Below are 12,910 nucleotides of genomic sequence, written 5' to 3'. Positions count from 1 at the left end.
GTCAGAAGAATTACTAATGAGATCTTGGGAGTTAAGGGGTTAAGTCTTAGGTTAATTGATATCCCGGTTTCCTAGTTCGCAGTAGCTGCATTTTCAGTTTAATATAGCGTGCAGAGCAGGCGTAATTTTGGCGAGCGAGTGCTCAGTATTTTCTCAACGAAATTTGTGGCCGCCATCTTCGATTTAATTGGCAGCGGAAGCCACCATATTTTGAAGCTATCTGTACACAGATTTTCGTATCGAGAGTCCCATATTCTAGTTTTCCCCAAAAAATTGAAAATTTTTGGGGGTTGGTCGGCCAGATCCTAGATGTTATGGGCGTCAGGATTTTAGACTCGTATACGTATATCTTTACAATACAATTTTTGTGTCAAAATTCACACAGATCTATCGAACTTCCATAGTGCTATAAGACTTCGAGCAAAACTGCACTACGAGCGTATTTATTGTTGTAATCCTTGAAATCTTTTTTTATCGACGTGCGGTTGTGCTCTCCCTCCTCTGTAGCTATAACTTGACTCCCCCTCTCGATTAATTATCCCACTGCTCTCTTTTATGAATCAGAAATTTAAAGGAACAATTTAAATCAAACCTCAAACGTGGGATCAGTTTATCTCCTTTATTCTGGATAACTGATAGTAACTTAAGTTTGCACCTTTGGTTTTTGAACTGAAAACCATAACGAAAACTACCTTTCGCTCACATTTTCATAATTCAGCTTGTTGTTGATCACTTGGAGGCTTCCGTGGGTTTGGTATTAACAGTGCCAAGGATAACCATGTCGCCTGGAATGTAGACCTCCGTCAAGACAAACACTTTCTGGCTTGGGAAGAGAACCTGAGTGAGTGCAAATGCAGATATGCTTCGAAAGTTGAACTGCAGACCTGACAAGTAGTTGCCCACATTGCTGGTGATCGTGTTCCTCGCTGTTGTGTAGGTTTGGGCCCGGAAAAAATCAGTCCAATGATGTACGCTACTTGCGGATCCAGATTTGGACTCTTCTGTATACGATATCGTCAATTCCTTGTCAATGGAGGCCTTGAAGGTTCTCACGTAATTGGTGCTGAAGGTAACTGACTTATAATTAGTCTCGTCATAACAGCTTGAAAATCGCCCGGGACAATGATGAGTGACGTATGGGATGGATAACTGCAAGTTGTTGTTGATCCAGTGCACTTGAAGTTTCTGCCCATTACTTAAAGGTTTAACTGTGAGGGTGTTTCCTGGCATAACGAAGGTATAAGGGTATGTCCCTGCATATCGATCAAATTTAAGAGTCATATAAATACTGTGAGATGCACCATCGTCTCCCTTTACGTATACGGCTTGCTGATTTGGTGATATCGATTGACCTGGAAGAACTTCTGTGTGGGCACTAAACTTGAATTTCTTTTTGATGTCTTCTCTTATGATATCGTCAAAGATCACTCTATTACTGATGAACAAGGCAACTTCAAACGTATTGGGAATAATTTTCTGGTCAATCGAAAGCGGGTCGTTAAAGTCCTTTTTTGTTTGATCTGTTACAATCGATTTTGCCGAACGTGTTTTAAAAAAGATATACAATGTCCCGTAGCCGGAGGTGGCAGTTTCGAATCCACCCGTGGCAAGGTAGAACTTGTCTGGCACAAGACCGGCTGGTGTGAGCTTATCTTCGTAAGTTATTCGAGCCAATTCGTAATTCTCTGATTTTAACTTGGTGTTAAAGTATACCTCTATTTGTGTTTTGATGTTTGCTTTCAGGGTGTCAGTCAAAGGTAACTTTATGACATCGAAAACACCGTCACTTAGATCAAGTACTACTTTGCCTTTTGTGAGCGATCCCTCCAGTTTAAGTAAGTTCATGGTGCCAGTTATCTCAGTTTTGTCTGTAACTGCTGCAGTTTCATTGTAATTATACTTGTCTTTACTTCTCTTAATGAACTCCCAGTACTCCACGGTCGCCTTTTTGATTTTGATTTTCAGAGTTGCCCTGTTTTGGTTGTTTCTAATAAACTGAATAACGGGTGGACCGACATCCATTATGATTCTAGCTTCGAGTTTGGATCCTCTGGTATCTTGGACTAAAGATCTTTCGGTTGCTATATTCTCAACGAATCCAGCGTTGGTTTTACTGTCGTACTGATTCTTCCAAAGTTGATTCACGCGCTCGGCGCTTACTGCCATAATGGCATCCCATTCACGCACCAATGAGCGACCGCTCAAATCTTGGAGAAGCTTTTCTTTGCTTCCTAACACGTCGTCGGAGAGGTGACGCTCGAACTGTTGATCGTTGTTGGTGGATTTTGGGGGGTGGAAGATGACATTCACGAAGAAGTTGATCCTGAGAGTAGTAAGCGCTGTCGAGAACTGGATTCCTTGGTTGGTGGTAACTTTTGGAAAACGGAAGATCCAAGTGTCAAAAGGAGTCATTTTTATAAACTTGTTAGCGAAGTCTGGAGATGGGTTGACTTCCACGACTGGGTTTCCCGTTTTAATGTTATAGACAAAGCGATATTCAGTGGGTGTGCTTGTAAAGGACTTGGGATTACGATCAAGGTCTCTGTCTTCGAATGAGTCACCCAAAGCAGTGGCTTGAACATATGCAGTGTCATCTTTAGACTGTGCAATATTGTCTGCTTTTACTTCGATTTTCACAACACGGACTCGCACATACTCATGGAAAGGAAGAGAGGTCAGTGGAATTCTAATTGCGTATCCTTCTTCAGATAGCAAAGCTTTGACGGGCACATTAGAAACTGGGAATCTTATGGGCTCTTTTAGGTTCACAGGGCTTGTGGGAAAATTTTCCAGTGCTAGAATAGACGATTGCACCTGACGAATGGCGGCTGCCTGAATGGCCATGGTGTCGTAGCTTGTTACTAGCGTTGGGTTTTGAAGATAGTGGTACTGCAAAGCGGCATCCATGGTGACAAACGTTTGGATGAGCTGTGAACGTACTTGATTCTCCTTCATTTTGATAATGTTACCGATTTCGAAGAGATCAGTAGTTTTAGCATCGTTATCCGAGAGGTCTGTTTGTGTCAATGTTGTCTTGAGTTTTCTTAAACGAGTGCTCTGTCTCTTTGCAAGATCTCGCTGCATTTCAATCTGTATTTGTTTGTATTTTCTTTCTGCTACGTTTGCAGCAATGTTTACGTATCTCTTGCCCCTCGATGATAAACGTTTTGCCTCACGCTGAAAATCCAACGCCTCCCCAGCCACCTGTTCTGGTAAAAAGCCCGACGTACTTGTATACGACACGACATCATTTTCAAAATCTTCCCAATCCTGCATTGATGGGAAACTATCTTTACTGATAGATGAACTTGGAATGTTACCTAAGGCTCGGTTGACCGTACCAATATCATTCCTCATATTTCTGCCGAGTGCATAAAGCTTATTAACCTGCTCAATAATTTGGACAACATTCTTTAGCTTTTCCGCAATTCGTATAATACCTGTCAGTTTCTTATCGATATTTGCCAGGCCGACGCCCCCGGTAAACAGCGACCCGATGACTTCAGCAACAGTGAAAATGGCTGAGATTATTTGCTCTGTTAGGTACTGTTTGACTGCCGCAGCCAACGCTTTTCCTTTCTTTTCGACCTCGTCTTGTATTTTTATTATCTCCTGAAGTAACGATTGTGCTTCGGCCTCTTTACGGTTGATTTGATCCTTCTCCAAGTCATGGAGAGCTTGCTGAGTTTTAGCAACATCATCTTGGTACTTGGCATTCACTTCAGCTTGTGCGACCAAGAAAGTACCAGAGCTTTTGACATTTTTGTTGAGTTCTTGCAAAGAAGTGGTTATTTTCTCCAGCTGTTTGCGACGTTGTATTTCGGTGGAGACTGTTTTGTAGGTGGTTTCGTAATTGGCAACGGCTGTCAGTAGTTTATCGTAGAGCGGTTTGTATTGAAGGAAGGTTAATCTGGGAACAATGAGTCTTGACTTGGCGTATTCTGTCAGCTGGGTCTTACTTAAGAGTAATGCACGACCAAGGACCATTTCAAGGTCGGGGGATAAGGGTGAAGATTTCGTAAGGGTCTCTGTAATCCAATTCAAACTTTCGCCAGCTGTTTTCCCCGCACTATTAACTAAACTGGGTGAGGAACGGACAGCCAAAATGCTTTGTACGCTGGTCGCAGCTAGCTCTAAGCTGTTCACAAAGCTTTGGTAGACCCACCTTGCTTCATGAGATTTTCCATCACTGTCGTACAGTTCCGCTGCAGTTTTCTTATCGGGGTAGAGCAGTTTCTTGGTATTGTCGACTTTGACTGTAAATTGGTTGGATTGGTCTTCCACAGTCTTGTACACGTAGTCGTTTGCGTAAGTGTTATGCGTGCCGGTCTTGGTTTGGGTGACCTTCAATATTCCACGAAAGGTTTTGGCAAATATTTTAACGACAGGCTCAGAATTTTCATGGGATCCAACAATTATTTCTGGGACCTTGTTACCAGAGGATAAAGCCAAGAACTCTCGGCACACAAGATAAATCTGTTTTGAGCCGGGAAGCATCAGCTTGGCAGTTGCGCTGATTTGTAAGACATCTGCAAAGATGAATAAATGTGTGACGAACTTAGGGTCTGAAATGACTAAATCATCCAGTTTAAAGCTCATTTGGCTTATGGTGACGTAGTTAGTAGCCGTGGATGTGACAAGATCCGGGTTGAAACTTCCATAAAAACCAGCAACATTAGGGTCTATGAGCAAAGGAAAGTTAGGGTGACTGGCTGCCCCAAATTTCTGGAAAATTGTCGCAGATAGTACATCGTTCCACTTCGACTTAGAAGGTGATTCTGCCGTGAAGAGTGTGTTGATAATCCCTTTGAAGGAAAGGCCCATTGGGATTAATGTCTTGAGGTTGTCAGTGTCCTGGTAAGCTTGTGTTACTAAAAACATAAAGATGCTCTCCTTCACTTTGTAGACATCGTCCTTCAGTTTCGGTAGGATATTCTTCAAAGCCATATCACCGCTCGCTGCCAAAATCTTTCCTGCTTCAAGAGTATATCCCTGTTCGCCATCTCTTGGCTGGGTAAACGGGCGGAAAGAGTAACCTCTGGGACCGAAGCTGAATGAAGTATCTTCGAAGGGAAAGAATTTACGGACTTTCTCGGAACCGATTTCTTGGTCGTACACAAATACTTGGTAAATAAAGTCTCCCATCTCATAACCGGAAACGTAATGTGTACCGTATTTTGAAAAAAGAGCTGTTATTTCGTCACTTGTCGCATCTGAGGAAACGGAGGTTGAGTCAAGATTTGAAAATTCTGAATTGGTGATGATGGTAGTGCTTATCCTTTTCCAATAACGTGCCAGAACGTAAGATTTCCCCACCATGTTGCTAGGAGTTATCCCAAGGAGTTGGGCATAGGAATCCATGTTAGTTGACCTCGGTTGATAGGTAAATGCTGCCGCGTCACGGATCTCGTCCACAAAACGCCAAATGGCGAAGAATTGTTTGATCAAATCCTTTTCATCTGGATGGTAGGTCACCTGGATAAAGTCACCGAAATATGTGATGTCACTCTTGGTGGTTTGATGTCGTACGTTTTTTAACAACGTGGACTTTTCCACAGGGTAAAACAGTGGACTGATATTATCATCACTCGGTAAGACTGGCTTCAAACCATCAAGAATGCTGAATGGTTTGCCAAGCTTGTTGGCTGAAATGGAATCAAAGGAAGTCAGAAAATTAGTTACAGTGGATTGAAATTTACCTTGCGAAAAAAACGAAAAAAAAACATGTACTCTTTTAATATCTTTTTTCCAGCTATTGTAGTATCTTCATTGAGTTGCATTCTGTTTCCTCGTAAAGGAAAAAAATTTGTACAATGCATACTTCTTCATCATTATCATCATTATCATCTTTATTTACCTTATTTACACAATACAAAAATTTATTTACAGCGTTAATAGGCGAGGAGACCCAGGAAGCCACCGGGCTTTTGGGAGAGCCACCTCACTTACAATAATAAATAAAGGAAAGAAAAAGCGCTGCGAATGTGCGGCTAGGCCAATTCAGAGATTATTTAAATAAAAAATCTGGCATTTTCGTCTTAAAGCCAAACAGGTTTGACGAACAAGTGACTGAAACAGGAAGAGAGTTCCAAATTTTAGGACCTTGGTAGAGAATTGTAAATGGCATAAATTTGTATGGCATAAATGAGTTCGATAATTACTGGCTGTTCTTGTGTCAGAGTAGCGAATTTGGCTATTCGTTACAAGAAGATTAAGGGGCAATGGGGGCAATAAGTTATTTTTATAATAAAATATTAATTTGGCGATTTCAAACGCATTGAAATCAAGTTAATTCAAGTTGTAGAAAAGAAAAGGAAATTGGAATAAATCTCGAAGAGGAAACAAGAATTGGGCCTTATCATAACGATAATACAAATGATATTAATAATGATGATAATAATGACAATAATAATAATAATAATAATAATAATAATGTAATACAAATTTTAAGAGGAGACCTCCATCACTCGAAGTGGTTGGCATCACTTTAAGTGGTTTTTATGGGGGTCCTCTGAAGAATAAGTAAACCAAAAATATCTAAAAATAAAGATCAATTAAATCAAATCAGCAAAAATTTATTTCAAAAGTGCCAATTAAAGCGTGTTGGGGCCAGTTACGCTTGGCAAAATAAATACGAAACAACAACTTCTATGCGTCCAGGTTCCTTGCATTCATGTACAGGATAATCACAACGAATGACAAATGAGGATCTATCTTGCGAAGATTCGAAGTTGTTGCTTCTTAGACAGCCTAAAAATTCTTCGCTTAAACTAACTCGGCAAAAACGGCAAAAAAAAAAAAAACTGCAAGTAACGCTTAAGCAATGCACATGGCGTGGGAAACCGCGCCCTCGGTATATTGTCAGCGGCGCTTTAATCTGTACGTAAATGCAACGAATCTTACAAAGCATATTTAAATGCCATTTAAACTTGAGGACGCCATAACTCTTTAACTCGTCTAAACTAAACGAAGAGAAAACGCTTAAAAACGCATTTAAGTTCCTATTAAAAATTGAGCAAGGTACAGTGGTTTTTTTTCAATTCGTTTGGCAAGGAAGCCCTTTTGATTAAAGCTCTAAAATATGTATTCCGAGCATCACTCCTCACTTTCCCGCTCTCGCACACACGTTAAGTTCCCGGATACATATGCGAACTACTGCTGTCCTAATACACTACACCGACGACCATCCAATCAGTACTTCGAATGTTCTAACACCGTGCTATGGGCGCTCGTGGTGGGCTAGGCCGTTTATTTACGTCGATGGTCACAAACTTTTTGCATACTCTTAGGATGGAATTGTCGTTATGTGTGATGCTTATGCGCAGTGATGATGTAAATGAAGACCAGCATTCTATAACGCAACTTTACAAAACACGCTTCATCTGAGTGGTCGACTAATTTATTGTTAAAGTCTACACACCGCTGTAAATTCTATACTGGTATGAAATCCCGCAACAAAAACGAGTACAAATTAAAAATTAAACGATTTGGGGAAACAATTATTCAGTTACCAAGAAGATTGATAAGATTGCAAGTATGTGGTTGAGCTTAAAGGATGGCGTTGTAAACTTTAAATTAAACACGCAGTAAAAGTAAAAAACCACAATTTCTCAAGACCTCTGTCACAGAAACAAAAGTTCCTATTTTCTTCGTTTCAAGGAATCGATCACAATGAATTTATAGGCATTTCGTTCAAGAATTTTCCTGAAAGTCTTATGAAATCCATAAATTCACTCATTGTCGTTCTTTGCTGTTCATTCCCTCTCGAGCGCTTTGATTGGTTTTTACGTCCCTCTTCTGATTGTGTTTGCTAAAAATCAGCGACTTGATCACAAAGTAGACGATGAATTAATTATTCTCTCGGGTAAAACGCGTTTACAGTTATGCTTTAGGGGTAATGAAACACATTTTCTCCGCTTCTTTAACACGGTAAACCCATTAGAGTCGTGAGTGTTGGGAAAGCACTCGAAGAGCTTGCAAAGCGTGACTGTGTTTTCTCGACATCCCGCGTGTTCGTTATTGTGAATTAATAGTATTGTTGCCTAAGAGTTCTCACCTTGAATTCCCTGTACCACAGCAAGAAAAACGAAAGTGACGGCTACAGCCATGTTTCGTAAAGACCCTCCGACAGTAAAGCGCCTGAAACTCAAAAAGTAAATGCAAAATTTCAAAATACAACATTTAAACAACGTGCGACTAACCTGGAAAAAATTAAGAAAAGAAACTAAGTTGCGCTAAATCTAATGATGATTAGTAAATATCGCAGTTATGTCAGGGTGAAATGATGAGAAGACACAATAATCTTGACTACTTTTACATCTACAAAGGTTTTATACGACATCAAAATCTATTAATTATTAAAATCTATTGTAAGGAAAAGCTGGAACTACTCGCGCAAATTGTCGACGCCTTTTTTGGTTTTTCAATCCAGTTTCCTCTTTGAAGAGCTAAGGCGATAAGTTGTGACTTGAAAAATTGCCAATCACTTCCTTGGCAACATTTTTCATTCTCTTCCCACTCCGCGCGTTTCCGATGCTGTTCATTTGAAAGCAACCTCTATGGCCTATTTCTCTCTTCTGCTTCTCTTAACTCTTTACTTCCTAACATCAGTATGCATATTCCCCATACTATTTTTTCTATATTTCCATAAGTGCTGACAAGGAGAATTTGTTCAACAATCAAGAGCTCTTTAAGTTTGTGATCATTTCCTTTATTCTCGTTACCATAATGTTTAATCCTGGCGTGATATTGTAAGGAGAAATTAGATACTAGTCACTCTTAGGAGTCAAAGGGTAAATAAGTTCCGAGCCTTTTTTTAGGATGTTCACTTCCCAACGAGGGAATTATTTTTAAGGGAATTTTTGCGAGTATCAGATGCTAAAACCCCTCAAGCACTTTCCCACCCGAGCACAGATTCGGCTTTATCTATCATCATTTGTTGTTAAGACTTGAAGCTATTGTATTGTACGTGTTTTTTAGTTACTTACCTGTTGTTAGGGGATCTCTTTGTTACCGGCCACTCGTTAGTAAATGGAACTTGAAAAATCTTTTACTCGGTAAACCGTTCTTGGGCTGTTTTCGCTGAGTCTTCTGTAAAATAAAACAAATGTCATAAAAAGTAATATTGTGAAGTTATTCTACGAATATGAAGTTATGTTTTAACGTTACCCTTGCTGCTCTCGCTTTAGGAGTCAAGGCACTGTGAAGAGGAGACCTCGCCTTAGAGTTCATAAAATTTGTGTGCGTGGGTTTTATTAAGATTACATCACCACTTTTCACGGATCACTGATTAGGGCGCTTGATGATGACTGACCCGTTGCAAGAAATCGTAAAAACAGTACAGTTTAAATAATTGATCTTCCTTTGAGTTGTTGAAATTTCAATTGTTTTGTTGCACGGGTTGATGTTTACGTCTGGAAGATATTTTGTTGTGAAAATTAATCGATCCTATCAGATTTCCTAAACGCAGACTCGGTGCTTGCATATTCGGTTGTTTTCTATTTTTTAGACCTTTTGAAAATTTTCCTTTTTTTTCTTTTTTCTTTCATTTGCTTTGTAACAGGCTGAACCATTAAAATTTAACCAGACAAATTGTTTGGGCTGTTATTGTTTCATAGTCAAGTGAAAAAAAACTTTCGAATCACTGAAAGCGCGGCAAGAGAAGCAGAAAAAAAAAAAACGAAGAACAAGAACTCCCACAGTATGAACAAGAGCAAGCGTTTTTAGCACACAACGTTCGCTTTAAGGGCGTCGCTGTATTGATATTTACAGTCTCACATCGTCGTTGGTTCAATGAACAAGACTTTTTAGACTTAGGGTCTTTAAACAGATTTCAGTATCATGATACACTTAATAACTCATTTTGATTTGTTCATGGCCTCTCTTAAAGGCTTTCCTCGGGGTCTCTAACCATTGTTTCGTTTTAAACAAATCATAATGAGATATTTGTGTCATGGCCTGAACAAGATAATGAAGGCAAAGAAAAAAAAAGGTCATAAACTGTTCCTCGTAATTTAAATTTTATTTGACATATGTCCGGATATTTGATTTTTTTGTCTTCATTCCGATATAAAATTCATCGACCTTCTTCCAGAATAGTTTCTCTTTTTCGTGAACACCGCCTGGCTTGTGGAAAACATTTGATTGACAAGATCTCAAGGAAACTAATTTAAAGCAGGTACAACTGAGTTTCACCGGAGCCACAAGAAAAGATCCATCGGGCATTCAACAGGTTTTAGACATTGGGAACAACATGGTATGGTAGATTCACGTCGCGTTTCGCACGATGTTGCGGCTATTTTGGGCAAAAGGAAATTGGTTTCAATCAGATTTACAGATCTACAGTTCTGAGCGAGGGAGGCCAGTTTTTCGGGGGAGGAAGCGGAATCATGAATCATGAATCAGAGCGGTTAAATTAGAAGGAATCTTGAATTTAAGAGTCGAGATACCGTGGGCTCGAGAAATCGGTGTTCTACTACAATTGTAACCACTGCAATTGCAATTGTACAATATGGAATGATCGAAACTTTGCGATTTTGTATCGTCTTTAGACCAGTCAATGGTTTCCTGTCACTCACCCTTGCAAATATGTCGACGAATATTTTGCATACAGTACATCCACCTATCTCTGAGTACTATTTTCTATTTGAGCTTATCGTAAAAAAAAAGGTTTAAAAAAAAAGAGGGAACCGAAATAGGAATTATTTTTCGTATACCATCACAACAGACAGGATTGGTATTGATTATAAGATTCCGCCTTTTCACTCTCCCCCTTCGTTTGACATATTTTCACAGAATAAATAAAAAATGAACTTTGATGGTCTGAAAAGATGCTCTTGAAGAGACCCATAACAGGTCTTCACTAATGTTCTGTTGGAATTGCGAATTCTTCCAGATAACAATTAAAAAAAATCGAGCTAGGCTTGTGGGAAATAGGCCCAACAATTAAGTACTGTATCTTTCAAAGCTTTAGTTGGCTGTAACTTTTTGACATCTCACCGTGCCAAAAGAAGAAGGTATTGGAGACTTTATTTGCTGACCGTAGTCACCTTGGATTTCACAACCTCAAACGAGTTTGATGCTTTCATGATTAGTTTGCTAACAGTTGTCAATCAAATTCAATATCGAGCACGTAGAGAAAGATAACTTGAATAACTGTCTTGAAACTAGAATAATCTCATATTTGTCTTGTCCCCAGTGACAAATAATGATGTCAGAGTACTTATCGCTCGTATTTCCTGAAGTTTGGTTTTATCAACCGACTGAGCTATTAACGTAAATTAGCTGCCATAGCGAGTTTCTGAAGCTGACGTCTCGTATTCTACTATTGGCTCGGACGAAGGGTTAACGCTCTAAATACGGGGTAATTAAGTATTATCAACTGTGTTGATAACGTAAATTGGCCACCGTTAACTGTTTCAAAGGTGACATTTCTTTCGCTCTGATGAAGGGCTAACACCTGAAACGTCAGCTTTGAAACCCTTTACGGTAGCGAATTTACGTTATCAACCCAGTTAAAAAAAAAAAACTAAATTAACCTGCTATGCTCTTCCACCCACGCAGCAAGTTACGCCCTTTATTCAGCTTTCTTGCAAGACCTCCACCAGTACAGTACCACTTACCCCCTTCAATCACTCGCCTGTAAATTCCCGTCTGGCACCTGGCTCTTTGTTTTTTTCTAATCAACCTACATTTTCACAATCGGATGATGTGGAAACGCTAGATTATCATCAGTAAAAGCTAGACGAAAAACAATTTTAGAGAGAGAGGCGTGAAAGAGAGGCGTGAGTTACAGAGCTTGCGATTTCAATGAAATTCAAGTTACCATGACGGAATCTCAAAGACTTCAAGATTTTTTTTTTAATAATTGAGTTTGCAGTGCCAAACCTTAACGAAATTGAGACGAAGAATCAATCACAACATTTTCTTTCAGCAAACTGGTAGTAATAATGGATTAGAAAAGTACGTTTGGTCTCTGGTAAAATGATATTCAGTAATTGTGTCTTACAGAAGTTCACTAGTTTCAATTCAACAAGAAACTTGCATAACTTTGAATCACTTCACTATTTAAGGGATTGTCCGTGTAGTTGGCTACCACATGGAAACGAGTCCCTCTCATGGAATCGAGGCGAGTGGTCAGCTAATCCAGGATAGCACAGCAGTCAAAGTCTACGCATATGTGAACATTTTAATGACCAGGTCACTTGCTTTCAGGCTGTCAGAACCAGGTTTTCTCACACAAGTTACAAACAAAGACAAGCCAGTAAGTCAGGGATTTTAACAAGCGTGGAACTTGTTTGGTAAAGCTCAAAAAATAATGGTAAATCAATGGGATAGCCTAAGAAGCTTCGAAAAGTCTGGGAGTTTCCCTTTTCCTCAATTTTGTTTCCTTTCACAGATTCCTATGAACGTTCCTATATTATTTCGTAAATTTTCCGAGAAAGTTGTTGTTTCTTATGTTTTCCTTTGAAATTTTGCGCGCAGCAAGCCAGAATTGATCCCCTCCCGCATACCCAGTTTGACCACTGTCTCAACCTTCATTCTTTAAATCCCAAGATCTGATCGTTTATTCTACCGTCCATACAGGTAACTTTGGTGCTTCTTAAAAACATTCCATTGGCAAAAAGGTACATTGTGAACAGTGTCCGCACGCAGGCGAGCGTAAACAAATGAAAAATCCAATTTTCACTTTTAAAAGTGTTTGTGTCTGCTTCCGAGAGAGCATCCACAGGAATGTGTGAATACATAGTTTGACAAGGAGGCAAAAAGGCGAATCGCAAAAAAAGTGATTGTAAGTACGCAAGTGTCCTTTAGCAGAGAGTGTCTGTGTTGGAACCAACATAATGACCAGCTCCCAGTTTTCTTGTTAGCTCAGTTGGTAGAGCAATGAATTGTTATTGCAGAGGTCATG

The 12,910-nt window shown here is 39.6% G+C and overlaps 1 protein-coding gene across 2 annotated transcripts; it reads right to left on the bottom strand.

The window, feature by feature from the left end:
- Positions 1-605: 605 nt before the first annotated feature.
- LOC113667005 (uncharacterized) lies at positions 606-9,650 on the bottom strand. 2 transcript variants are annotated; one of them, XM_089206114.1, is made up of 4 exons: positions 9,169-9,650; positions 8,988-9,090; positions 8,057-8,139; positions 606-5,645 (listed from the first exon to the last, which is right to left on the bottom strand). In XM_089206114.1, exons 3-4 carry the CDS (start codon positions 8,106-8,108, stop codon positions 730-732), a joined length of 4,968 nt encoding a protein of 1,655 aa, XP_089062240.1. In that variant the 5' UTR covers positions 8,109-8,139; positions 8,988-9,090; positions 9,169-9,650; the 3' UTR covers positions 606-729. The 2 variants fall into 2 exon arrangements, with proteins under 2 accessions (XP_089062240.1, XP_089062239.1); XM_089206113.1 differs by having other exon boundaries at positions 8,057-8,145; positions 9,169-9,214.
- Between the last annotated feature and the right edge of the window lie 3,260 nt (positions 9,651-12,910).

Source organism: Pocillopora damicornis, chromosome 5, assembly GCF_964200805.1.
Source record: "Pocillopora damicornis chromosome 5, jaPocDami1.2, whole genome shotgun sequence".
In the NCBI taxonomy this organism is placed as follows: domain Eukaryota; kingdom Metazoa; phylum Cnidaria; class Anthozoa; order Scleractinia; family Pocilloporidae; genus Pocillopora; species Pocillopora damicornis.
Note: the sequence above shows the minus strand (reverse complement) of the source record. Positions and strands in the feature narration are given on the sequence as shown.

Coding starts and splice junctions, on each gene's coding strand:
- LOC113667005 (XM_089206114.1), bottom strand. CDS start 8,108: ATGGCTGTAGCCGTCACTTTCGTTTTTCTTGCTGTGGTACAGGGAATT. Junction 5,646..8,056: donor TGTGGTACAGGGAATTCAAG/GTGAGAACTCTT, acceptor ATTCCATTTCAG/CCAACAAGCTTGGCAAACCA.